We start from the raw sequence: 26,280 nt of genomic DNA on the forward strand, positions 1-26,280 counted from the left end.
ATATCAAGATGAATTGATGAGGATTGAGATGATTAGCCCTTGAACTGTTGAAGAACTCTCTGGTAGTAAAAGAATCATATAAAATTAGCGCCTCTTTTAATACAACATACGAAGCTAAGTGTGCTTACATCGAGAGCAGTATTAATATGATTTGCTCTTATCACGTTCTCTTTAGACTGGGATGCATCTATGCTCGCCTCTGTTGCTAAGCGTTTCAGAAAAAGAACATAGTCAAGGTAGATCTATAATGGAGAAAGTAGATCAGAAAAAAAAATAACGCGAAATGTAAAAGATTTACGGTGTAAGCTACCATAACATCTGCATTTTTACTTAGCTGCGACTTTGGCTGATGAGCCTTTATGATTTTACGGAGAGTTGAACGTGGATAGAGTCGCGTCATTAAGGTATTATATTTTTGACCAGAAGCCCAGTTGCGAACGAATATCTGAATTTGTGACTGTAATACATATGCACAAGATGGACAATTTTAGCTTCTTTGCCTTTTTTTTTAAACACATAATCTTTCGAGCTTCGAAGATCATCCACTTCATTCCTTCTCTTTATTTCAACTTATCGCTCTCGCTTTTGTAAACTGTAGTGCAATCTGCACTGAGTCATGTCATCTCCACTTAATTCTGCTACAATTAACAGACAAGATACTGGATCTCCTAAAGGCATTTTCGATATTTTTACTTTATTCACACTTAATATCAACTGACAAGTTCCCAAATAACAGACAGAATCGTGCTAACCCCCGAGGAAAAACACGTATACGGTCAGCTATGGAAACATGCCGCTAAGGAAGGACGCAATCTTCTCTCAGGGCAAGATGCTGTTCCCTTCTTTTCTAAATCAGGTCTTTCGCAAGATATTTTAGGAGAAGTAAAATAGTGTTATCGAAATATGAACCTCTTTTTTCTTATGCTGATTATATTGGTTACCATGACAGATTTGGCAGCTCTCCGATGCAGATGGTAAGGGCAGTTTGGATCCACAAGGGTTCAGCATTGCGCTTCGTCTGATTGGACACGCACAGAACAATCGGTTACCAAGTGCTGCTCTTATACATATAGGTATGTATTTAGTGCTCGCAATGTGATGTAGTGGAAATATGTAAAATGCTTTATCTTTTCAATTAGATGGCCCATTGCCCAAAATTGAAGGTGTAGCAATTACACCACTATCAACTCCTTTAGAAACTCGAATCGAAAGTCCCAAAACACGACCCATTGTTCAGATAGAACCGTTGTCCTCTATTTCACCCAAGGATCGTGCGAAGTATTTGGAGATGTTTGAGAAAACTAACCCGGTCAATGGCCTGCTTGATGGTAATTAAAGTGATGCTCTGTAATATTACTTTCGCATTTACCCCCATAATCCTCGGTATTATAAATAGGTGAAAAAGCTAAAGGGATTTTTATGAAATCCAAGCTACCTCTTGAAACGCTTGCTCAGATTTGGAATCTCGCGGATGTGCGCAAATCCGGAAGCCTTAACCAAACCGAATTTATCATCGCAATGTATTTCATTTACCGTATCCTTGATGGCACTATCAAGACACTGCCCAGTCAACTCCCGCCCTCGATTTTGGCCTCAGCGCAAGGCTCTACACCTTCTTCTCCCACTGCGCCTGCGCCTCCCAATATCAACCGTCATTCAACGATGCCACTCCCTCAAGTTGTCCGCCACTCAACAGGGACTCCACCCAGTGCGACGCGCCACTTTTCCACTTACAGCCCACTACAGCGCCAGTTGACAGGGAGCCTATTCCCATCCTCTGCTTCAATTAACGCTAATTTGACCGACTTCGATAAACCAGAGTGGGATGTCACATCGGAGGAAAAGCAGAAATATGACAAACTCTTTGATAATATTGACACAGCAAAAAGCGGCTTTATTAGCGGTAAATGTCGTGGAATAGGTGACAGGTGGTTGGAATGGATTTATTAATTTATTTTAATAGGAAACGATGCGGTTAAGTTTTTCCTTAGTTCAAAACTCCCTGAGCACGTTCTTTATCGAATCTGGTAAAGCGGGTTTTTGAATACACATCACTGCAAACACTCACAATCATGTTAATTGAAATTTTTTCAGGGATTTGTCCGATATTAACAAGACTGGAAGACTGAGTCGCGAGGAATTTGCTGTTGCAATGCATTTAATACACAAAAAGTTAAGTGGTGTTGATCTACCTGAGAGCTTACCGCCTACTCTTGTTCCCCTATCCATGCGTCCATCTAAAGGTACATTGATCTATCTATTTCGAGCCCCAGCAGTAAAGAATGAAACTTATCTGGTAATTTAGAAATTCCAAAAATACCTGGTTTACCGCCTGTGCCCAGTTCACGGGCATCCATGTTTGGTCGATCAACTTCAATGCGACTTTCTCGCAGCGTATCGAGTAGTTCAGGTTCTCAGACTGATTTCTTCTCATCGTCAAACGAGGTTCCAAACTCTCAACCACAAGGTTTTTGCTTTGTATAGTGCAAATTAGAAGCATGCAAATAACTTATTATTATTGTAGTGCAAAACTCTGGCTCGCTACTTGACGACCCACCACTCCTCGGTGATTTTGAGATCAACACCAAGATCACGAATGCCAACTTGGAGATTCACAACATGCAGAATCAGCTTAACTCCATCAGCAATGCTGCGAGCGAGGCTAAGGGCAAACGTGCGAACCTCGAGAGAAATCTCAGCTTACTTGCATCGCAGAGAAATGACCTCTCTCTACGCTTATCTCAAGTACGAGCCCTTTACGATGCTGAAGTCAAGCTGATCCAAGAACTGGAGACCAATTTAAATGGGGAACAGCAATCTGTCCAGCAGCTTATGCAAGAGGTGTCAACGTCAGAGCAAGCATATGCGGAGGCAATGGAGCAAAAAGAATCCTTGCTCACTAATCTGCAGAACGCACGAAATGAAATCGACCAGTTGAAACAACGCCTTAAGCGCGTAAACGAAGATACAATAATTACACGAGAGGAAACGGAGCGATTGCGGCGAGAAGAAAGTCGCCAAGAAAAACTTGTTAACGTAATGCGAGGACAGTTATCAAGCGCAGAAGAGCAACTGGAGAAAGCCCAGGGCGTGTTAAAGGATGCTCGGGAACAGCAGATGAGGGCGCGGGAGGCAGAGATCGGGTCACCAATACATACCTCAGACACACTAAGAGAGAATCCATTTGCCAGCCAGAGTAATCATAGCTCTAACGGGGCTTGGAATAATCCTTTTGAAAGCGGGCCTGCAGAATCGCAATTTGCATCTTTCCCTACCTATACAGGCAATAGCTCTGCTGGGAATATAGATACAGTTACCGAAAAGGCTGAAAATACCCATTCAAGACGTATCAGCCCACAGACAACAGGAAGCTTCCACTCCACCTCTAGCCAGCTTCCACAATTCTCGGAAGTCATTGAGAATGATCCATTCGAGACAAAGAAGGAGGATGTTCAACAGTCTCCGGAAGTCTCCTCTTCACTATTGACTTCGTTCGGAAAAATGGACATGGTGGATACTCCAGACCACATTGAAGAAAAGGAATTCCAATTCAATACCTCTAAGCAACAAGTAAAAGATAAAGACGAGCAAGCGAAATTTGATGTAGACGATCCGTTCTCCCAGTTCGGAAAACAGCCTACCTCTTCTAAGGATTTTGATGATGCCTTTGACACTTTCCCCGCTCCATCGGAGTTTGCTGTGGAATTTCCAGAAGTCGGCTTCCCTTCAGCTAATGGCGGGAATGGGGATGCATTTGGATTTGAGGATAGCTTCACACCAGAGACGGGAAATGCAAAATTTGAGAATTCATTCTTTGAGGCTCAGCCCATCGGAGGCGTGAAATTTGAAACGCAAACCGAGGAAAGCATAGACGATAAGAATATTTCACTTGCTGAGACAACGGAGGCGGATAAAAATTTGGCTTCAAATGAAGAGTACGTTAGCATTGAAGATAAAGATATTCCCTCCGATATTGCGCAGGACTCGGCGCCTCTAGAGAACGCCAACGAGACAATTCCGATGGAAGATACTACTACGGCCACCATCGAGCCCCTCATCCCTGAGAATACTGTTAATCATGCAGTCACAGAAGCTACGCCGCCCCCTGCAGATGAGGCCCCGTGTGCTTCGAAGGACAAGTCCGATGAACAGGAGACTGAACAACCACCACCTCCACTACCAGAAAACTCCAAACCTAGTCCTAGTTCTAGTGGAAACGAGGATACTCAGCCAATTGCATCTACTGAAGAGTCTGCAAAGCTTGAAAATCTACATCCCACAACTGAGTCGACTACTAATATTGAAGAAACAGCCAAGTCTGAGGAAGTGGCGGATGAACAATCTGTCGTTACAAGTGCAGCTGAGCAATCTAATGGGTCAGAGCCTAACAATACTCAGCACCCTACTTCTTCTTCCGACAAACAAGCTGAAACAATATCAACAGCCGGGAATGTGACCACCGCCTTTGACGACGAATTTGATGCAATGTTCAGAGATCTTCCGGCCGCTAAAACAGAAGCCTTCGATGCCGCTTTCGATGCGGGTTTCGATGTGGAATTTAACCCCACATTTGACACAGCATTTGATGTAGCTTTTCCTGCTGCTTCTGGCTTTACTGAAACCTCCACTAAGGATCTGGACACTGTGTTTGGAGCAGCCAATGGAAACACTGTCAATAGCAATTCCGTTGGGCCTGAAGCTGATTTTGGATTTGATGATTCTTTCAGCACCCCTTTTACGCAGCCTCCCAAACATGAAGAGCCTGCACATCCGCATCCGCAAGCGCAGGAGGAGCAACAACAAGAGCTACAGCAAGAGCAGAATCAAGAGAACAATAACAACGCTGAGGACGCGGACATTTTGAAAGAGCTGGTGGCAATGGGATTTTCTCGCGCCCAAGCTATCGAAGCCTTGGAGAAAAACAACTATGACCCTGTGAAAGCCACCAACTTTTTGTTAGATAAAAGCAATTGAGGTTCTTTTTTATAAATACTATTTACTTTTATTTTTAATACCGCTCTTTATTTCGTTGCCCCTTCCCCCTCTTCACAAATCAAATCCGATCTTTGCATGGAAATGCTTCTAAATATTTTTTGTTTTTAAATATTATCTGTACTATTTATCCTTCTTTATCCCTTTTTTTTCCCTGCTCCTCTAGCGATTACATTCATACAAATATAAATCGAGTTTATGTAATGATGTACCAGTCCCAAAAAAAACAAGAGGAAAAAAAATAAAACAAAAAAAAACAAAACAAAATGTTGTATCAATTCAGCACCTTCTTTCCCACCACCTCATACTCCCACAGTGGCTCCATCGACTCGCCTACATACAACCGGTAAACAAATTTCGGGGGGGATATCTTTGTATCTATGTCGAAAACGGCATATTTTTGATTGCCCACTCTATGGTAGAGGAGCTTCTTTTCACCGTCTCGTTCATGGTAGGTATTAACTAGTGGGAAGTAGAACTGATTGATGGGGGAGGTGGAGAAGTCTATAAAGCCGTGGGGAAGTTGCGTAACACCCACCTCATGTCTATCCTGTAATCGGGAAAACACCCAGAGTTCGTTTAGTCTATAGCTAAAGGGGAGGAAAAATCACTCGTACTTACCCCTGATATAAAAAATACATTGGGTACATCCTTTAGTATATCAAATAGCTCTGCCCTCTCGGTCAAGTATCCTCCCCAGGTATCAGCATCCGCATCAGGCCCACGCCAATTTCTCGTCAGCGGGACACTGCTAACTACAAACTTGAAAGTCCGCGTGGAATTGACTCTCGCAACCCACTCCTTAAATACGCGTTTTTGCTCAGCCCCCAGCATTGTCTTTTGCGCATCATCGGGATCCCTCGAGGGAGAACGATACCGTCTGGTATCAAGGAAAAAAAAGCCGATATCACCATAGGAATATTCAAAATACGCAACCCCGTCGTTTCGCGTAAGATTGGCGTTTGTTTCGCCTTGATATTCCCAGAATGCTTTCATCGCTGAAGGCATCGGGTCGTCGTCCTGGCTGCTCCAGTTGTTAAGAATCTCATGGTCGTCATAAACGTGGAGCGAAGGTACTCGTTTAAATATATTCTGGTAGTCAGGTGTGGCATATATTTGGCGATAGAGCATGCGGTAGTTTTCAACCCCAGAGCCAAAATAGAAGGGAGCATCTACATTGGATAAATAGACATTAATGCTTTTAACACACCTAAAATAAGTGGATTTGCATTTTACCAGCGTAAATGAAATCTCCCAGGAATACCAACAAATCCATCTGGTGCCTCGACATCCATCGGAATCCTGGGATGCCGTCCTCTCGCAACAGTCCTGGATACGGGAAATTTCTCTTAATGCACGACCCACTCCCGAACCTCATCCTAGTTGGTGTGCCCTCCGCGGGAGGCGTCACAAATTGTAAGGGGGCCAACTTCTTTTCTAATTGGGGCTGAGCGGAATCTCCGACGCGTAAAAATCTCCACTCGTAGCGAGTATTGGGCTGAAGCCCCTCGAGAGATACAGTCGCAGTAAAGTCGTGCTGAGGCTCAAGGTGAATTTCTGGGCCCTTTTTCCAGAAGAGGTCGCTATCTATGGCACGATATTCGATACGAAGCTGCTCTACCGAAGGCATGCGGACAAATACACGCGCCGAGTGCGCTGTAATCGCTCCCGTACGCGTGAATGCTAGGTCCCGCGCCGCAAAGAAAAATCGATCACGAAAGGTAAAGTCTAGCAACATAAGCAGTATAATGAAATTGACTGCTGAGATTGTGCCGAATAAAATTTCCCAAATTCCCCGCTTTGAATGCTTTGTGTTATTCATAGTGGCATTTGTAGTGGCTGCTCCATTTGGAATATTGGCCGATTCATGCTTGACAGTACGGCGGCGAAGCTGCACTGATGTGGAGAGGGATGTAGCGGTTGTAAGCGCCATGCATACAATTCTATCCAGTTTGGTCGTCTTCCAAACGCGGTTCACGCAGTTTATGCGTTCCTGGACCTCAAATAGTCTCCACCATGAGATATAATAGAAGGCGAGGAGAATGAGGGCAGCATTTAGAATTGGACGACCAGGGAGCCTGAATAATAATAATAAATATGTTTGTAAGTAACCAACATTAAATGGCCTTAGAGCCTGTCAATGCTTTGACTCCTTGAAGATAAGATACCAGTTTAGAAAAAGATAAGCGAGGAGCCAATACAATGAGCATGCAACTAATAGGGTTTTTGTTCTAATATTCTCCATTGAATTAGACACCGGGTAATAAAACTATGCCTATATGCAAATACTCTGGGGATAAAAGGGAAAAAGTGTGGAGAAAAGAGGTATATATAGTACTTTTTTTGTTTATGAGTATTTTGCCGAGGGAAAAAAAGGAGACATTTCGATTTTTTTTTTGCAAAAAACCTATTTGTGACTGGGCCTACGCCTTTTTGGAATAAATTAATAGAATTAATGAGTTGCATACACATGCCCTCAACTATATACAAACTCAGTTTGCTAACTTCAGCCTTCAATATCACACTTTGAAATTCTAGATTGCAACGAAGTTTATCACAGAAATGGGGCTATCACCATTGGATCCAATACAATGTCAGTCAGAACATAATCCCTATCAGCTGTTTATCAGCATAATTATTGCATTTGGTCTGCTGATTTCATATCTCCCTCAGGTAACATTGCAATTTTTCATGACTTTTTTTCATAAACTAATACACATGAATACATAGCATTATCGGATCATCAAGAATAAAACATCAGAGGGAATAAGTGCCTGGTATCTGCTTTTAGGAGTCGTGTCAGCTACCGCGTGTATGTTCAACATGATTCTATTGCAATTTAATGTACTCCGATGTTGTAGTCAGCAGCCATTTGGGATGTGTTTTGAGAATATTCTTGGTATCTTGCAACTTATGATCCAGTGGGCAATGTTCACATTAATGTAAGCACAATGTATAAGAGTGAAGTATCTTTTTTTTTCACTACTAAACATATGCTCTTATAGATTCATCCTCTTCATGATCTATTTCCCTGAAAATCTAAAGCTCACACCTTATGTCCCTCAACTTCATTTCACTATTCCCCCAACAACACGCTCACTTGAATGGCGAATAGCATTGGGGGTTGCGGCAGCTTGTACTATTCATTTCATAATTACCGTGGTCATCAGCATGTGGCTGGTGTTTGTATATGGGCCCCAGAGTAACGCGACTCAGATGTGGGCTGGATTCCTTGGAGTGTCGAGCATGTTTTTGGCCGCTCTTCAATATTTGCCCCAAATTTATAAAACCTGGCGAAGAAAGGTGCAGTAGTTGACACTTGAAATTCAATGTACTCAAAAACTTGACATCCTCCCCCCTTCCCTAATTTCAGGCTGTAGGAGCTCTCAGCATTCCCATGATGTGCATCCAGACACCCGGGGCGTTTCTCTTTGTCATATCCCTTTCGTTGCGACCAGGCGCAAATTGGACAACTTGGATTACTTTTCTAATCACGGGTCTCCTACAAGGCGTGCTGCTAGTTCTCTGCATCACCTGGCATATCCGTGCCAAACGTCTTGGCATCGATGATATCTATGGCGTAAAAGTGATTGAAATCGAGGGTAGCAGAGCAGACGATGAGGGAGTAGCAGATATTGAGGTCCCTGATGAGACAACTAGGTTGCTACAAGGCTAACCGTTGTATTATATCTGATATATTTTTAATTTGAAATTTTTGTATGTTTCCGAATAATATATAACACTTCCTTTATCCAGGTTAAATAAAGAAGATATATTTTGTATAGAAAAATGCTAAGCGTGTCGTCACAAGACTCAAATTATTCTATGATGAAAAAAAGACACTTTTTACATTCATAAAGATATAAAATGGTCTATGCAAAAATAAAAAATTAGAGAGTTTTCAATTCCTTCAATCTATCCTGAATCGTTTCATATGTATCCGTGTCCTCCCAAGAAGTCTTGCTACGGCCAAGGAGAGTTTTCAGCGCCATTTGTGCTTGCCGTTTCCATTCTCCACACACGACTCGCTCCTCCCCATTCGCATTTTTCTCCGTTCTCTGCCCCAAGTTTTCATACGCGTCTACCAGCTCTAGAGCGGCATGGGCAATATCTTTAAACACTTGCTCGTCCGTCTCAAGTTTTGGGTCATGTGCAATACATCGATATGCCTTTAAGTGGCCATCCAGAGCGCGAGACCATTCACCACGACCCATAAAGAATTTAGCATAAACTCGCCATATCGCCGCACTGGACGTGATCTTGGGGGTAATCACCTCACGTAGGAGGCGGTCAACTCGGTTCGAGAGATAGGATGCCTCTCTCCCTGACGCATCAGATGTTCCACGCGTAACCGCATCTACAAGAATCCCCAGCACCTCAACATCTACCGCTTTGGACCCATCTTTTTCCCATCTCAATTCCATAAGTCTCTCCGTGGCTCTTATAACCTCGCCAAACTCTCCTACATCCACACACGTATACAGATAGTTTTGCCAGATTCTCCAGTCGTCATAAGATTGCCTCAGCGCCTGCTGCAACGGGCGCACTGCATCCTGCTTTCTACCGGATTTTAGATAGATCGATGCCAAATTATTCCAAGCCTCTCCGTTGGTATGATCGAGCGAGACGCATCTTGTAAACGACTCGATGGCAGTCTCCCAGTCAGGAGTTGGAATCTGCATCGCTGCACAACCCATTACGAACCATGAAGATTCAATGAGAGGGTTGATTGCCAGTGCTAGCCGATAGCATTCAACCGACCGCTTAAACTCCTGTTGCTTAAAATAGTGCCCGCCAAGAGATCGCATTGCCCTCGCATACCGCTTTCCAGATATCTCCCAAGCTTTCTCATAATGCTCTGGATTCTTTTCAAGGTCGCCAAGCAAACAGTACAGTTTAGGAGAATCGGGCTCCACGCGCATACGCTCTTCTACCACTGCTTTGGCCTTTTCTGGTTTTTCAAGCATCACATGGCAAGCGACAATCTCATCCCACATCTCCAGCCGCTGGAATATCTCGAGTGCAGATTTCACAACCCCCAAAGACATAAATCGTTGCGCAAGTTCACCCTCCATTTCCCACTTGGCAGGCAACAGTAGCTGGAAGAAAAATTGCACCCGCTCCTTAACTTTAGACTCCTCCAAGGGGATCTGGTCCACAAGTGCTTGTAGCTGCAGCGCACTCCGCTCGACTGTACGTGTTTTGTTGGCCTCAAGCCGAGAACGCAGAAGTAGAGCCATGGTGTGCACCATCCAGTTGTTAGGATTTTCAAGAACACGCACCACAAAGGGTATCATTTGCTCCATAGTAAGTCCATGGTGAGGATTGGTGTTTTTCACGTTAAGACAGTAAGCGAGAAGCAAGCACTGGTCGAATATCGCAAGCTTGGGCTGGTTTCCGGGATCGATGCGGTCGGAAAGCGAATTTTCATCTCCCTGCTTTTCATCCTCAGAGTTAAGAGATGGCTTGCTCTTAGTAAAGGCGATACGTTCAAGCAGAGTGTCATCATTGAGAGGTAGCGTATCGGGTAGCTTCTCTGCAGCACTTTTTCCATCATTCTTCCTCTCGCCTTGGCCATCGGACCGACTTTCTGCCAAGAGCACCAGCTGAGATACATCGAAGACCTGGAATTTGGTGCGTTTACCTAGAGCGCCAGACAATTCCCACTCCAGGCCGCTGTGCTTTTGCGCTTGGCGGAACCTCTCCACCGATGGCTCAGTTTGAGTGTACCATTGCAGCACGAGACCATACTCCAACTCCAATCGGGCCAGTAACTCTGTTTTTATCTCTTCGCTCTCAAATGATCCCTTCGAGTCGATGTACTTTTGTGTATGATCCAATTGTAGTAACATATCGGCCTGGAGCGAAGCAGCATGCTCCTCCAAAATCCGTTGTTGCAAGAAAATGCAACGATATCTCCACCAAGCCACTGTATGCACGTGTTTTAGTCTCTCCGTGCCTTCCGTCAATATGGCTTTAGCCAACAGCAGAAAGAGCGGCTTCGGAGTCAGGTGGTACACGTCTTCTCCATCTGCGCTCATGCTCTTCAGCGCGTGTTTATTGAGTTCATCCTTGCGAGAACGCACACATGCTGGGAGGAGTTCAATGGGGTCAATATCAAGCAATGGGCCCGTCCATCCAGTCTGAATGAAACTATAAAGCAACGCCAATCCTACCGCCAGCACTTTGTACTCGCGCTCAACTACGTTTTGTAGTTTCGAGGAGGATTCTGAATCCTTTTCTAACATTGGCTCCAAATAGTGAGCTAACCGAGTAGCGACATATTTGCCCACATCCAACGTTTTCTCCAACTCAGCAATTCCAAGACCTTCGGCATTTTCGTCAGTACCGAACAAGCTGCGAGCATCGCCAGATAATAGCACTTGTTTGAAATCACCAGAGACGAGAGGAGAGAGAATATCGTGCAATAAGTCGTCTTTTTCGGGCCGTAATGTGCCAAGTATCAGGCGATGTTCAAGGTGCTCAAACTGAGCGAGAATTTCCTCGATAGGAGTCTTCGACATTCTCGCCGCTTCTCTTGATTGTTCGCAAGGGAGAAAAGTAAAAAACAGGGCGGGGTTTGATTTTCTTATATTTACCTGTGACTGCCCTTCGTCTTCTCTGCTATTCTTTTCATTAGAAATCAATGATTTGAAATCATGTCTGAAAGTCTCCCCATCCATGAATACAAAGAGGACCTTATTGAAGCCATTAAAGAGTACAATCTCCTAGTGATAATCGGAGAAACAGGTAAAATTCAAATCCATTAGATCGGATTGCGGCGATGCTAATTATATGTTAGGATCGGGGAAGACGACTCAAATTCCACAGTATATACTTGACTCCATCCCAAATGTGAAGAGCATTGCAGTCACACAACCAAGGTAGTTGGCTTCTATTGAGGAAATAAACGCTAATTTGAGTCATCTTACATATTTCGACTATAGGCGGATTGCAGCTATTACAGGTGCGTACCCTTTGTGAAAACGATGGAGGGGTCTGGTGTACTATATATAATTACGACGAAATCTGCTCTCTATTTAGTTGCGCGCCGCGTGAGCGAAGAGAGACACTGTCGTCTGGGTGATGAGGTTGGCTACGCTATTCGATTTGACGATTGCACCTCATCTGCCACCAAACTCAAGTATCTCACCGATGGTCTTTTGCTTCGCGAGGCTACTCTCGACCCATATCTTCGCGCTTATGACGTAATCATTGTCGATGAGGCACATGAGCGCACCGTCGAAACAGATGTTTTATTCGGATTGCTCAAACAAACCCATCGCCTCCGGCCGGAGGTCAAGATATTGATCATGTCCGCGACTCTAAATGTCGACAAATTCTCGGATTTCTTTGAAACCTGTCCGGTGTTTAGTATCCCCGGGCGAACATACGACGTTACGGTCCGGCACCACCGAGACGCAAAGCTCTCGACCCTGCGCTCTAACTATACCGAAAAATGCGTAGAAATTGCGGCATTCATCCACAAGAACGAACCTCCCGGAGACGTGCTAGTTTTTCTCACTGGGCAACGCGAAATCGATCAAGCATGTAAAGAAATGCGTGAATTAGAGCGTCGCATGGACTACAAACGCGACGTGCGCTATTATCCGGAGGTTCAAGGCGTGACGATATACCCAATCCACTCGAGTCTCGAAACCTTTGAGCAAAAAGCAATATTCCAGGACTCGCCACGCGGTCTGAGAAAAATTGTGTTCGCCACCAACATTGCGCAGACCTCGGTCACTATTCCTGGAATCCGATATGTAGTTGATTCAGGTTTTGTAAAACAAAAGACATATGATCCAAACACGGGAATGGACGCGTTGTTGGTAACGGAAATCAGTCAAGCGGCGGCCACCCAACGAGCTGGTCGTGCTGGAAGGTAATTTCCCTTGATCTTTAAGGCATCCTCTTGCATATGAGTACGATGTTTATGTTTACTTTTTGCTTCGAAAGAACTCAGGAAGGCAAAGCATACCGCCTGTATTCGCACGATGCATTCACACAACTTGAGCCTGAAACAATACCCGAAATCCAGCGCAGCTCTCTTCTCTCCACCACCCTTGCGCTCAAACGTATCGGCATCATAGACATACTGAATTTTGAATTCATCGATCCACCTGACCCCAACATGGTTCGCAATGCTCTCCGGCAATTGTACCTATTGGGGGCAATCGACGAGTTGGGAGAACTGACCCACCTGGGCAGGTGGATGAGTAATTTCCCCCTCTCCCCCTATCTCTCAAGATGCTTATGGGAGAGTAAGAAATATGGTTGCCTGCGGGAAATGCTCATCATAGTCGCGATGCTATCTTCCGAAGATGTTCTTATCACGCCTAGCAATGAGGAAAAACAAGCACAGGCTGCTGCTCGGCACCGTCGCTTCTGGGACGCGAGCGGCGATCACATAACTCTACTCCGAGTATACCGTGCATGGAAAAAAGTTGACTATGATCAACGATGGTGTCGAGAGAATTTTATGAGTGGGCGTGCATTAAATGCGGCAAGAAATGTGCGTAGTCAATTGGAAGCACTTCTGGATCGGTATCCGATTGAGGAAGAGAAGGAGAAAAAGGAACCAGCAGTGGGAGAGAAAGAAACAAGACGCAGTGAGGGGATGGAATATTCCGAAGTAGGTAAGGAGAGCGATGAGGATCAAAGTCGTAAGCGAGCCAAGCACGAAAGGCAAGACGCTAATACTCGAGAGAGCGACCTAAGGAGGCATGAGCGATCTTATGATCGAGGGCGAAAAAGTGAAAAAAGCTATGAACGAGAGCGGGGATCGGATAAGGTCGATGCTGTAGCTATTATAAAATCGCTTCTCTCCGCCTTTTTCCCGCATCTTTCAAAACGGCATCCCAATCTTCCCATTTTCTATAATTATGCACTCTCCTCCAACCTTTCCACATCCACGACCGACTCCTCATCTGCTCTCCTAGCATTAAATATTCACCCTCAATCGGCGCTGTCCTTGGATCTGGAGAAGGGGCGACTGAGCGATATCGAGTGGGTTGTGTACCATCAGGTAATGTACACCACGCGCGCGATAATGAAATTCGTGAGCCGGGTGCAGTTTGAATGGGTTGAAGAGGTCGGGGGTTTGGAGCGATGGAAAGGACTCAAGAACGCAGCCCTCTCCGGAGTCGAGCAGAAAGACAGGGAAGATAGAGAGAGGATTGCAAGAGTGATGCAGGCTGAGAAGGAGCGGAGGAAGATAGAAGAGGAGGAGAGGAGGGACCAGCGAGTGAAAGCGAAAGTTGAGGAGGAGAGACGAATGCAAACGGCGGCCGTGGAAGATGAACAGCGTCAAAAGCGAGAAAAGGCCATTGAGGCAGCAAGGCAGCGCGCTTTGAGCCGGCGGAAAGAAGTGGAGGCGGTGTCGAAGAGGAAGAGAAAGTGAGAAGCACTGCCTGTGGCTATGCATTCATGTAACTAATATTACTTTCAAATAAATAATTCTCGAGCGCTATTGACCATTTTGGATTTTAATACTATTATTACAAACATGTGCAAAGTCTAGAAAGAAATGATGAGTTTGTGAGTGGGTTGAGTTCAGCAATATTGTTCAAAGGTGGGAGGGTGCAGTCATTGTGGATGACGAGCGATAAAGCCATTAGAAAAGGATAAATTAAAAAAAAAGGGAATGGGAAAGAGAATTTTAATGAAAATATAATAAACAACAGTGGGTGGGGAGGGGGAGGAGAGGGGAGAGAGGAAAGGGGAAAGCAAAAGCATTAGAAACAAAAAATGTTATCAAGTGAAGAAAAATAAAAAAGTGACAAGGAGAAACAAATAAAGGCAATACTGGATAAAATAAATGAAATAGGGAAAATAAAAGCCAAATTGTATGTCTTGGATGTTAAGAGAGTAAAAAAAAAGGGGGGGAGGGGGGGTGGGGATGGGGATGGGGAGGGGAGAGTGGAGTGAATAGGGGGAGATAAAGTGAAATCAATTCAAAAAATAGAAAATATAGAAAATGGTTGAATTCAAAGCTTCAAAGAGCACCAATTTACACAAATCGTTATATGAACATGTAACTACACTACGTACTAGAAATCATCGAGCATATATATTCATCAATCCTGCATCGAGTCTCCAAACTGGAATCCTCCCTGCGGTACAGCGACGTCCCGTTCGAACGCAAACGCGCCAGTTGTAGCATTCACTTGGGGAGCTATTCCCGTTTCTTCTTCGTCGTCTTCTCCGAAATACTTGTCAATGATATGGTATGCTTTCTTGTAGATCTACGGAGAGGAAAGGCGGTGGGCAGAGTTTAATCCGATGCATCTTTGAGTGACGTTTAAAGGAGACTTACCTCGACGTTATCATGTATCTGCAAATTGTGGATTTTCTCCATTCCTCCACACTCTTCCACAAATAAAGCATAGCGGTTGATCCCATCGGGATCAGTCGATCTATCGGACTCCCCCACTTTTAGAATATTCTCAAGCCCATCCAGAGCCACCTGTATAATCCTATTATCCATGCTCGTCAAAATATCGCAGAGTGGTTTTATTGTGCCCTGGGAAACAAGGTAGCGGATTTGATCGGGCTTGTTGAGTCCCCCTGAAGTAGCATTGGATACGGCCCAGCATGCCTCCTTCTTCGTTTTGAAGTCTGCATGCTGCAAAAGCCCAATGAGCGGAGGAAAGATTCCGGATTCGATGACCGCTTGAATCTGCAATGTGTTGCCCGCAGTGATGTTCGAGATCGTCCAGCAAGCCTCTTTGCGGATTCCATCCTTTGGACTCATCAGCAAATGCAGCAATGCAGGCAAGGCCCCGCAGTTGATTACCACTTGGGTCTGGCTGTCATCGCCCGTCACAATATTTCCGACCGAACGCAATGCGGGAGTCTGAACTGCGGTTGACGGATGCATCAGAAGCTCCACCAATCGACGCGTTACTCCACTCTCGATCACCGCCTGTATCTTCTCGTTGGGGCCGTCGCTCAAATACGAGATTGCCCAACAAGCATCAATGAGCACCTCGTCATCATTAGAGTACAAGAGTTTAGCCAGCACCGGTAGGGCGGGCGATATGATAGCCCATTCCGGCTGAGGACTCTTGCCGCGGCAAAAGTTTGACAAGGTCCATGTAGCATTTCGAAGCATGGAAACCTTGGCAGGCTCACTCAGAATCTGTAAAAGCGAAGGCAGAGCTTTCTGGGAGAGAACAAAATCACGGTACTGCGCACTATCACCAGCTATATTTCCGAGGGCCCATACAGCCTTTGAGGAGGCATATAGTCAATCAAAGAGTAACATTAAAGCTAAGGATGCTATTAAAATATTTACCTGTTCGCGAACATCGGCAATTGGACTAGAAAGCAGCTCAACAAAAATGGGGACAGCTCCCGCTTCAATTACGTAGTGGGTCTGCTGGGACGAGCCGGAAGCGATGTTAGTCAAAGCCCACGCTGCTTCAAACTAAATTTTAATAATAATTTGCAGGCATTAGAGGGTAAAAAAACTATGCCATAATGCAAGGTCGCTGAATTACCTGAAGCATGGGATGAGAGCTCTTCAAAAACTCGACAAATCTTGGCACAACCCCGCACTCGATCACCTCTTCAATAGGCGGATTTTTCTCCTTTGACAATAGTTTTCTAAAGCGTGTTGTTGCCTCCAGCTGCTTCTCCACAGAATCACTCGTGACGCCAGTGACCATTTCTGGCAACTGCTCTACCAACTGCTGCATCATGCCACCGCCGCCCATCAAGTCATCATCGCTATCGCCGGTAGATTCGGTAGTCGCAACAAGAAGATTTCGACGTTTTGCAAGCGACTCCTCACGCTTTTGCTTCCGTATCTCAACCGAAGCCTGCTCCCGGCGGCGGCGTATCTCGTCAGGGGCGAAGAGGCCTCGGGTCTTGTAATCGCGAGCGCGCCTTGGCTCGGAAGCCTGTGTGTTATCCATGAGATAGAGCGAATAATCTAAAAGCGGTGAGGTGTGAAAATGGTGGACACAATGGTTGGATTATCAGGGTGGTTTCTATGTGAATCGCTAGAGTGGAAAAAAAAAGTGGGAATACAATTTACACGTCAGCCCTAGGTTATATTAGGTTATAGGCTATTAACTGATACCTGAAGGGTATCCTGCCCGAAAAGGGAACAGTTATAAAGAACTAGGCCTCTCCACCCCCCACACTTAGTGAGATTGATTGGACACGGTAACAATATTTGAAATGAGAGGGTGAAATGCGTACCTAGGCTCTTTTGTAAAATAGATTTCATTAAAATACGCTTTTCGACGCACGACAAGTTCTGCTGCCCAGACTTCTTACCCCCGGCATTTTGCCTCAACGAAGAAAGTGAATATGAATCTCTCGGTGGAGGAAAACCGGATTCTCTTTAATAAGTTTGGTGCTCACGCCCATATACACATCCCTCGAGCTTATCAGCCATCCTCTCTCTAAAACCTACTGTTATAAGAGGACAGAAAGCCATTTTATTTATCATATTAATCTCTGAGCCTCCTCCCCCTCGCACAAAACATCTCATCTCCTTACACAGTGCCCTCTCACATATCCATCACTTCGCCCAAGCTGTTGAGTTAAAGAGAGAATACCAACTCAAGATAGTGAATACCGTAAAAAGAAAGTTTGGAGGGTGAAAAATAAAACGAAGAAACCCTTGCGATGTAGTCTAAAGCATCTGGGATAGCTTTGATCTTAAGCATTTAGCCGCGTTGGCTGTATGGAAGAAAAAAAAAGGAAAAAACAGAATATAGGAAAATACAGAGTACGATGGGAATAGAGATTGCACGTATCTCAGTAGAAAAAATTGGAGATGCAGTAGCATGCATAAGGGTTAAGTTTGATGAAACGTTTTGGAAGAGGGAAAGAGGCAAATGGCATCTAACATAGCTTGGGATAATGTTGTATTTTAAGCATGCTATAGCAAATTACAATACGAGCTTTTAATATTCGCTGGCTACGTACGTAGCGCTCCCACAGGTGTGAAGAATCTTTCGTCGGCATAAAAGAGAATCAGAAAAAGTGTGAGATAGAGTATAGCATGAGGATTGGGTTGGAGGCGTATTGGAACGATCAGTCCAATTTCTCATCCTTCTCCTTGTTATCAATTCTTTCCTCCAGTTTAAACGCACTCACAATTGATTTCTGTGAGATTGAGAGCATAGTCGTTATATAAATGGGGCTGCCCAAAAAAGAAAATGCCGCATACACTTACCATTGTTCGATCCCATCCAAGCCGCTGCAGCGTGTCCCGTCCCAACTTCCTTCGTCCTTCATCGTCCACCACCCGCTCGGGTAGTCTCTTGATTTCTTTCCCCGACTGGAACATCACAAGAGTGGGGAGGTCGAATGAAGTGGGGTCTGTATTGATTTGCACACTCTCGGCAACGCCTGGATACTTTTCCACGTCTATCTTTCCAAACTTCACACTCTTTGTGTATTTCAGGGAAGTACGTGCAACTACGGGCTCAAAATTTCGGCATGCCGCATTCCATGTTGCATACATTAGCACGATCCATTTTACATTCTCCTCCTCTACAGTTTCGAGTTTTTTGGGGGTAGAAATGCCCGCAAAATCTTCTCCTGTCAATTCAACCACGTTGGTTGGGCCTCTATAAGGTGGCTGTGGGATAATGGCAAAGACAAGGATGTATGCTAGGGCGAGAGAAAGCAGGATCCACCATCGGCCGTACCAATAAAAGAGTGCAAGATTAATGACCTTAGCATATAGGAAAACGACACTGACGGCCTCCTCAGCACTAACGACACTTCGGAGTTTGAGAAGAAGCATCAAGGTAATGGGGATATAGATTTTGTATTCTCTCTCCTACATTGAAGGGCATTAGGGCAAGCATTCAACGAAACATGAAGGAATTAATAGAAACCACTTACAAAGCCTTCGGCCTCTGGGAGATAATGCTGTGAAAGAGGCGTATGCCGTAATAAAAACCATGCTGAGCTCAAGAGTAGATTGAGAATGTAATGCGGGTGGAGTAAGCGATACAGAATTTGGCTCAGAGGTTCCATGATTCTGTTTTATGCAAGAAAGAAAAAGGTAAAAAGGAGGGAAAACAATCTTAATTTGCAGTTAAAAGGAAAAAGGTGTGACGTTTTCTTACGTTCAAAACGCGTATATATGATTATAATATAATTTTTTTGTTCTCCATTCCATTGCATTGTCTTCCTACAGATTATTTGTCACGAGTATATAGATTAACATAATGTCCCAAAGCGAATCTTCGAACAAAAAACGGGCTGCTGAATCACCAGATACCACTGCAAAGAAACGCTCCAAAAATGCAACCTCTAATGGAAGCATACTTCCAAAAGAGACTATTCGCGACCCCTCACTTCCCAACAATAAATCTCTCCCCGACTCGCTCAATTTTCCACCACCAACACCGGAAACTATTAAAATCGCATCATGGAACGTGGCAAGCCTCAATGCTGCGCTTAAGAAAGGCTTTTGGAAGTATGTGGATGCGGAAGATCCCGATATCTTGTGCTTGCAAGAAACGAAGGTGAATATGCCAATGAGACAAGCTTTCTACGAGCGCTACCGACACCAATGGTGGGCGATAGAACAAAAGAAAGGATATTGTACGTATTTCTACAATTTTTTTAACGATTCAGGTGTAAGTTTAACCTTTTTTTCCCTCCCTCCCACTCGAAAATCAACTTGGGATTTAGCTGGAACAGCCGTGTTCTCCAAACATAAGCCGCTCTCCTCCACCATTGGTATTCCCAATATTGAATCAAGTAGAGGACGCGTCATCACACTCGAGTTCAACACACTCTATCTCGTCGCATGCTATGTCCCCAATGCCGGGGAGGGGCTTAAGAATTTGGAGGCAAGAAAGAAATGGGATAACCAGCTGCTTGCTTATGTGAGGGAACTCGAAGAGAAAAAGCCCGTGGTATGGTGTGGAGATCTCAATGTTGCCCATTCTCCCTTAGACATTGCAAGGCCGCAGCAGAATAGAAACAAGTAAATAGAATGAAATAGTGAAGTGTAGAGAGAAATGCTCATCCATGACCATTTGATCTCTCGTGATCGAATAGATCGGCGGGATTCTCCGACGAGGAGCGCGAGGGGTTTTGCCGCTTCCTTAGCGTGCCATTTGATCCTGCCGGTCCAATGCCCTCCAAAACGCTACCAGAAAAGGATGCGAGTCCCCCAATACCCGAGTCTCAACTCATGGTCGACACATATCGTCACCTCCACCCACAAGCTTCAGGCCATTACACCTATTTCTCCTACCGCTTCCGCTGTCGCGAAAAGGGGGTCGGCTGGAGGCTTGATTATTTTGTGGTGAGCAAATCCATCCTTGATAGGGTAGTTGCCAGTGAGATTCGGCACGACTGTTATGGAGCCAGTGATCACATTCCCATTATTTTGGTGCTAAAAGGGGATATCTAGATGTTGGATGAATGGGCTATTTTATATGGAGTAGTAGATGATTCTAAATCAGTCTAGTGTATTGCATTTAGTTAATGATGGGTTTTCAAAGTGGAAATTCGCTCAAGTATTAAGGATAAATAAACAAAAGAGCCCCTATTGCTCCCTCCAAGCGCTAGGTTTTCTCCTCAGCCGTTCCTCAAGTTGAGCCTATCGAAACAGCACAAAGATTCAATCCATTTGGTCTCAATCAGTATTCTTTGTGGGTACTCTTTTACCTCGTACAGGCTACTAGGGCCCACGGGAGAGCCCGCACTTTCCCACCATCCTCTTCTGTGCCAGGAGACAATCTGTTTTGCGAGCTTGTCCGTGCTGCCAATAGCGAAGTTCTGTGCAGTAGGGGGCTGCTGAACAACAATTCCGCCCTGACAGCGAGAGTTCCAAACGAGAGAGTTTGCGCCGGCCCAACCATGCCCTATAATATTGATTTGAAGATGGTTAAAGGCTGAAGAAGGAGGGCGGAGAGGAAAAACATTTTGGAGATAGAAATATGCTTCAGCTTTTGACTCATTTATCTCTCTCCTGAGTAGCGAATCAAAAGCTGAGAGTTTGGACACGAGAGGGTGGAAATGAGAGGAAATGAGAGGAAATAAGAGGGAGGATAGACTCGAGAGAGCACCCATATCACAGAGAAAAAAAATTACCGGTTCCGCTGTCCTTTCTGTCTTGAATCACAAGCTTTCCCTCTATATTAATTCCATCATAGAGTTGTCCCGTGGACCATCGCATGTGTGGACCGACGTCACCACTTCCGGTTGCTGTGCACTTCAGTAGAACGTTGGGGCCTTGCACTCGGCCCATGAAGGCATAGCTATGGAAGGAGTAATCTGCATGGCACCGATCAAGAAGATTAAGCTGCCCATCAAAATGGAATGCCGATTGCCCCGAAAAAAGGGGAGGGTTTGAGAAGGAGGGGTAAAAGTGGTGGCATTTGGATATCGTGTTGTGCTTTGTACCGGCGTTGAGGCTGAGGAAGTTGTGGAAATAGGTGCTGGTGTAGAGAAAATGAAAGCAGAAAAAATAAATGACACAACCATGAACGGAACCCTATATAAAGCCAGCCTACCTATTGACGTTGTGCATCCATGAATGCTCTACATGCTTAAACCGAGCTACATAATTAAAAAACATCTCGGGCGAGAACTTATAATCCCGGCCCCGGGGGATATCTTTGTAATCCGCCCTGGTCTTCCCCTTATTTGCTGGACACTCAAAAACGAGATCTTGGAGTCCGATATGCCTTAAGCGCCGGTTCTCATACTTCACAACAAACCCACCGCCATATTCTTTGGAGATGGCCATGGTTAGAGGAGCGTCCAGGTGCAAATACTTGCCCTCAATACGCCGCACCACTCGATACGCAACAAAGTCCATTGGTTTCCACTGCTGAACATGCGGCTTCTTTGTCGGTAGCCTGTCCATTCCAATCGCCCTTATCCACTCATGATTGCCCGTCGTTACAACGAGAATGTCGTCGCCCTCTTTGAAATTCTTAGGGTGTTCTACCGGGATGGATTGACTTCCAACGGGGACATAGTTTTTGGCGACACGGGTCCGTGTGCGGCGGAGAGGACGTTGCGACTGGCCCGAAATCTCGAATAGAAAATGATTTTTTGCCGGATCGACATTGGCGATCACTTGCGTTCTTGCTTCGGGATCGCCCCGCAAGACAATGCCACTTGTTCTGATATAAAGACTATCCGACACACGGTATCTCCCACCCATAAGCATTATTGCTCCGCGGTATCCATTCTCACCAAGGGGAAGCCGTGAGATAGAATCGATTGCGTCCTGTATACGGCGAGTGTCATCGCCATTATGAGCCGGATAAAGGCGTTTCACAACAGGTAGATTCGTGGGTATGCTCTGCTCACCATACTCGTAGCCGACGTAAGAAAAATCGGGGATACGATCTCCTTGCCTGGTGTAAGGCTCATAGATGAGTGTGCCATTAGGCGATGGATAGACAAGGCGACTTGTGTGAAGAGCTGGATTTGGCGGGTGGGCGGGCGGAGTGCCATCTAGTTCTTTATGCACTTGGAATGATGGAAATCGATGATTGCGATGTATGTCACTGTGCTTATATGAATTTAAGGATTGACTCCATATGCGGTGGAACGTGCTAAATAGCGCGTCCTGTACGCCTGTGAAGGCGTAGATCAGGACTACGACCACGAATAAGTATTTCGCCGCTGTTGAGTAGGACACCAACGTGAAGGATTTTGGATGGGTAAAAGAAGAAAGGAATAAGGAAGGAAAGATGTGGGGGAGAGGAAGGAAGGATGAAGTAATATAATCAATTCACGATTACAGAGATGTATTAAAAGAAAAATTATGAATAGGTCGAAATTGCTCAAAGAGCAAGTTTATACCGATCGAGTGACTGCTCATCCAGAGTTTCCCACTTTCTCCGCATCTTTTTCCCTGTTCTCTATATATAATTTTTTTTTCCTGTTCACTTCTCAAACTCACCTTCACCATTGTATATTCAGTATCATCTCTTCTATCTTTGATCTCTCTTGCATTGCTGATATTATATCATTCCTTATCACCAGTTCTTTAACCACCAGTTCGCTCCATTAATCCTTCCTTATACTTGCCCTGCATCGAAAATTACACTAACCCCACCTTCGCTTTTTTTCCGCTAGCGCGATTCTCATTCAATGAACGTTCCTTGGCTGAAAAGTATGGATGCCGGATGGCATTTCAGGCTATGATTGAACATGCTTCTTTGTTCTTTTATGATCGATGGGTGGCGTGCCTAACCTTTTATACTTGCAGAGAACAAAGAGGGAGGGCCCTCTACCCCTCCCGCCAATCCGCCATTCCCCAATCAACCCGCTTCTAAACCTCGCAATGGCGTTCTTCTCATCCGAGTGATCGAGGGTCGCGAGCTTTCCGTTCCCCCAAGTGTTCAGGTACCACAGCCTCCACCCGCCGCGCAGCAGCAAGCCATGATGCAGCAGGTGGGAGGTGGGGGAGGCAAGCGGGAGAGCTGGATTAGAAAGCAGTGTTGGTGGCTGCCATACTGCGTTGTCGAATTTGACAAGGCAAGTGATTAGCAATTGCGTAATCTGGGTGCTGCCGGTACTCATGCTTGCCGATGGTTTGTGTTGTGAATTAGAACGAAATTTTGATCAACCCGCTGGGCGGCGATATGCTTAATCCTATGTGGCAGTACCGAGCCAACTTGTATGTGCAGTGCATTTTTCATTTCTATAGAGTTCATTAAATGATGCACAAAACCTCATCTATATTGCATTTGACCAACTTAGTGATGTATCACGTGAATCCGACGTTTCTATATCTGTGTACCTCCGCTCCCCCCCCGGCTCCCCCATCGGCGCCGACATCTTCATGGGGGCTGTCAAGCTCCACCCCTTGTTCGCTCAACAGAAGCTGCAGGACGAGTGGTACCCGCTACATGGCGGCACGGGCCACATCCGGGTGCAGCTCTGCTACAGGCAGGATCCTACGGGCGAGCCGCTGACCATCGAGAGCTTTGATCTCCTGAAGGTGATCGGAAAGGGTAGCTTTGGCAAGGTAATGGCCTATGGCAAACCAGCCCACCAGGGAAGTACGCTGAAGCCGCCCCCTCTTCTCTCCTCCCCATTATCCAGGTGATGCAAGTGCGAAAGCGTGACACAAACCGCATCTATGCCATGAAAATCATTCGCAAGGCCCACATCGTCTCTCGCTCCGAGGTGACGCACACCCTTGCTGAACGCACCGTCCTCGCGCAAATCAACAACCCGTTCATCGTCCCCCTCAAATTCTCGTTCCAAAGCCCGGAGAAACTATACCTTGTCCTCGCCTTCATCAACGGGGGCGAACTCTTTCACCACTTGCAAGCAGAGGGCCGGTTTTCGGAAGAGCGGGCCAGATTCTACGCGGCGGAGCTGCTGTGCGCTCTGGAGTGCTTGCACGTGTATAACGTCATTTACCGGTAGGCCTGACCCCCCCCCCCATTTCCGCTGGCCTTGCCATCGTTGTTGCCGGCAAGGCGACCTTTATTTGTGCTCACGGCTTCTCGCCTGTATTTTTTCCCCCTTGGTTGGATGCATAGGGACTTGAAACCGGAGAACATCCTCATCGACTATAATGGGCACATTGCTCTCTGCGATTTTGGCCTGTGCAAGTTGAACATGGTTGAGAACGCCACCACCAACACCTTTTGTGGCACGCCAGAGTATCTTGCCCCCGAGCTCCTGCTTGGCCAGGGCTACACCAAGGTGGTCGATTGGTGGACCCTGGGCATCCTGCTCTACGAGATGCTGACGGGCCTACCGCCCTTCTACGACGAGAACACCAACGAGATGTATCGGAAAATCCTGCACGATGAGCTGGTGTTTCCGGACGAGGTGAACATGGAGGCGCGGGGCCTGCTCCAGGGGCTGTTGACCCGCGACCCCACGCAGCGGCTGGGCACCAACGGGGCCCACGACATCAAGCGGCACCCGTTCTTTGCCAGCATCGACTGGCGCAAGCTGATGGAGAAGAAGGTCCAGCCGCCGTTCAAGCCCTCCGTCCAGAACCCCATGGACACGTCCAACTTCGACGACGAGTTCACCAACGAGCCCGCGTTCGATTCCGTGGCCGACGATAGCCATCTGAGCGAAACGGTGCAGGCCCAATTCCAGGGCTTCACCTACAACCCTTCGGACGGCATGGGCGGCTCCTTGAGCGGCGTCAGCGTGGGGGGCGGCGCGGGAAGCGTGCTAGGGTCGGGGCGGCAGGTGGAGAGGTACATGTGACGGGGGACGCTGATAAAGGATAAGCCGACAACACGGACACTCTGAGGCCAATAACAATCTCTTTCACGGATTTTTTTTATTATATTATTCGAAGGATTTTTATTTTTTTTTTCCTAATAAAAACTCTACCTCCACCAGGAAATGAGATCATATTATGCACCCTTAAGAAAGAGAGGAAGGCGAGAAAAAAAAAAGCAAGAAGAAGGGGAGGGAGGGGGAGCCAATGCCGGGGACTATGCAGAGTGGAAAAGCTAAACTAATCTTACAAGCTTCCGCTGGAATTTGCGAGAGAAGGGATGGAAAAACACACCTCACCAGCAATGCGAAAATGCGAGAGGTACCCAGGCGCCCCGGGTGAGGTCAGGTGTGATGGAATTAAAGGCCGAAGAAAATAAGAATCGTGGGGGAATTTGCGGATAGCGAAAAGGGCAGCCATTTTAATTTCGCGAACTTTTTTCATAGCTTCTTAGCAAGGAAACAGGCTCTGTATTCTACCCTTTCCCCTCTCCACCCCCCAAAAACCCTTCTGATTCCCTCCCCCTCCCCCACAGCAAACCGAGGAACCAAGATAATGGAAGCAGGCACTGCACGGCATCGCGCTCCTCGCACCCTCAGCGCCCAATTCCCCTTATTCCCCACCCTCTCGCAGTTTCGCCGCCCGGAAGCAAGCCGAAGACATTCAACTCCATTCCATCCCCCAAAAGACGCAGACCCCCTCCCCACCCCATTAGCCGACAATAGAGCCACCGGCGTCGCCGCTCCCATAGGACTCTGCTGTAGCCGAAGCTCCAGTAGGAGTAGCGCGGACAGCAGTAGAAGCGGGGGCGGGCCCTGCCGCGGCTATCCTTGCGCATGTCTATCCCCCAACAGCTACGTCTCCTTTCCGAATCCAGATTCCTTCGATCCCCTCAAGCTCATAAGCAAGAATGGAGAGGAGAAGAAGATGGAGGATGGTGAGATGGAGATGGAAGGATATGAGGGCATGGTTGTCAATGGAGTCAAGCTCTCGTGCTGATCTGATCAATCCGGACTCTCTATGATCTTGGATACATGCGACTCTATTTATAGTGTATATCTATAGCATACCCTTAGCGT

The 26,280-nt window shown here is 46.1% G+C and overlaps 12 protein-coding genes across 12 annotated transcripts; 6 read left to right on the forward strand and 6 right to left on the reverse strand.

Moving 5' to 3' along the window:
- Positions 1-32: 32 nt before the first annotated feature.
- Positions 33-400, reverse strand: VTP21DRAFT_3257 (uncharacterized protein; the record flags this gene model as incomplete). Its single annotated transcript, XM_069393540.1, has 3 exons — positions 33-59; positions 129-242; positions 311-400. 3 exons carry the CDS (start codon positions 398-400, stop codon positions 33-35), a joined length of 231 nt encoding a protein of 76 aa, XP_069249261.1.
- Positions 401-616: 216 nt separating this feature from the next.
- VTP21DRAFT_3258 (uncharacterized protein) lies at positions 617-4,974 on the forward strand (the record flags this gene model as incomplete). Its single annotated transcript, XM_069393541.1, has 9 exons — positions 617-674; positions 737-882; positions 950-1,073; positions 1,140-1,328; positions 1,397-1,903; positions 1,964-2,027; positions 2,095-2,243; positions 2,306-2,467; positions 2,525-4,974. 9 exons carry the CDS (start codon positions 617-619, stop codon positions 4,972-4,974), a joined length of 3,849 nt encoding a protein of 1,282 aa, XP_069249262.1.
- Positions 4,975-5,266: 292 nt separating this feature from the next.
- On the reverse strand, positions 5,267-7,237 carry VTP21DRAFT_3259 (uncharacterized protein; the record flags this gene model as incomplete). The annotated part of the gene is made up of 4 exons (XM_069393542.1): positions 5,267-5,542; positions 5,614-6,164; positions 6,229-7,070; positions 7,161-7,237. The coding sequence occupies 4 exons, from the start codon at positions 7,235-7,237 to the stop codon at positions 5,267-5,269; spliced, it is 1,746 nt and encodes a 581-aa protein (XP_069249263.1).
- Positions 7,238-7,554: 317 nt separating this feature from the next.
- Positions 7,555-8,668, forward strand: VTP21DRAFT_3260 (uncharacterized protein; the record flags this gene model as incomplete). Its single annotated transcript, XM_069393544.1, has 4 exons — positions 7,555-7,665; positions 7,723-7,934; positions 7,998-8,295; positions 8,366-8,668. The coding sequence occupies 4 exons, from the start codon at positions 7,555-7,557 to the stop codon at positions 8,666-8,668; spliced, it is 924 nt and encodes a 307-aa protein (XP_069249264.1).
- A 214-nt stretch (positions 8,669-8,882) lies between these two features.
- VTP21DRAFT_3261 (uncharacterized protein) lies at positions 8,883-11,516 on the reverse strand (the record flags this gene model as incomplete). Its single annotated transcript, XM_069393545.1, has 1 exon — positions 8,883-11,516. The coding sequence occupies one exon, from the start codon at positions 11,514-11,516 to the stop codon at positions 8,883-8,885; it is 2,634 nt and encodes an 877-aa protein (XP_069249265.1).
- A 135-nt stretch (positions 11,517-11,651) lies between these two features.
- VTP21DRAFT_3262 (uncharacterized protein) lies at positions 11,652-14,395 on the forward strand (the record flags this gene model as incomplete). Its single annotated transcript, XM_069393546.1, has 5 exons — positions 11,652-11,742; positions 11,795-11,876; positions 11,940-11,959; positions 12,037-12,877; positions 12,952-14,395. 5 exons carry the CDS (start codon positions 11,652-11,654, stop codon positions 14,393-14,395), a joined length of 2,478 nt encoding a protein of 825 aa, XP_069249266.1.
- Positions 14,396-15,071: 676 nt separating this feature from the next.
- On the reverse strand, positions 15,072-16,913 carry VTP21DRAFT_3263 (uncharacterized protein; the record flags this gene model as incomplete). The annotated part of the gene is made up of 4 exons (XM_069393547.1): positions 15,072-15,239; positions 15,311-16,225; positions 16,292-16,423; positions 16,497-16,913. The coding sequence occupies 4 exons, from the start codon at positions 16,911-16,913 to the stop codon at positions 15,072-15,074; spliced, it is 1,632 nt and encodes a 543-aa protein (XP_069249267.1).
- A 1,132-nt stretch (positions 16,914-18,045) lies between these two features.
- VTP21DRAFT_3264 (uncharacterized protein) lies at positions 18,046-18,999 on the reverse strand (the record flags this gene model as incomplete). The annotated part of the gene is made up of 3 exons (XM_069393548.1): positions 18,046-18,117; positions 18,188-18,799; positions 18,865-18,999. The coding sequence occupies 3 exons, from the start codon at positions 18,997-18,999 to the stop codon at positions 18,046-18,048; spliced, it is 819 nt and encodes a 272-aa protein (XP_069249268.1).
- Positions 19,000-19,193: 194 nt separating this feature from the next.
- VTP21DRAFT_3265 (uncharacterized protein) lies at positions 19,194-20,392 on the forward strand (the record flags this gene model as incomplete). Its single annotated transcript, XM_069393549.1, has 3 exons — positions 19,194-19,572; positions 19,663-19,960; positions 20,035-20,392. 3 exons carry the CDS (start codon positions 19,194-19,196, stop codon positions 20,390-20,392), a joined length of 1,035 nt encoding a protein of 344 aa, XP_069249269.1.
- A 135-nt stretch (positions 20,393-20,527) lies between these two features.
- On the reverse strand, positions 20,528-21,853 carry VTP21DRAFT_3266 (uncharacterized protein; the record flags this gene model as incomplete). The annotated part of the gene is made up of 4 exons (XM_069393550.1): positions 20,528-20,581; positions 20,650-20,846; positions 21,076-21,422; positions 21,498-21,853. 4 exons carry the CDS (start codon positions 21,851-21,853, stop codon positions 20,528-20,530), a joined length of 954 nt encoding a protein of 317 aa, XP_069249270.1.
- A 1,241-nt stretch (positions 21,854-23,094) lies between these two features.
- On the forward strand, positions 23,095-25,185 carry VTP21DRAFT_3267 (uncharacterized protein; the record flags this gene model as incomplete). Its single annotated transcript, XM_069393551.1, has 6 exons — positions 23,095-23,116; positions 23,213-23,481; positions 23,556-23,623; positions 23,707-23,974; positions 24,052-24,377; positions 24,498-25,185. The coding sequence occupies 6 exons, from the start codon at positions 23,095-23,097 to the stop codon at positions 25,183-25,185; spliced, it is 1,641 nt and encodes a 546-aa protein (XP_069249271.1).
- Positions 25,186-25,756: 571 nt separating this feature from the next.
- VTP21DRAFT_3268 (uncharacterized protein) lies at positions 25,757-26,200 on the forward strand (the record flags this gene model as incomplete). Its single annotated transcript, XM_069393552.1, has 1 exon — positions 25,757-26,200. One exon carries the CDS (start codon positions 25,757-25,759, stop codon positions 26,198-26,200), a length of 444 nt encoding a protein of 147 aa, XP_069249272.1.
- Between the last annotated feature and the right edge of the window lie 80 nt (positions 26,201-26,280).

Source organism: Calcarisporiella thermophila (assembly GCF_041956535.1).
Source record: "Calcarisporiella thermophila strain CBS 279.70 unplaced genomic scaffold VTP21scaffold_17, whole genome shotgun sequence".
NCBI lineage: Eukaryota > Fungi > Calcarisporiellomycota > Calcarisporiellomycetes > Calcarisporiellales > Calcarisporiellaceae > Calcarisporiella > Calcarisporiella thermophila.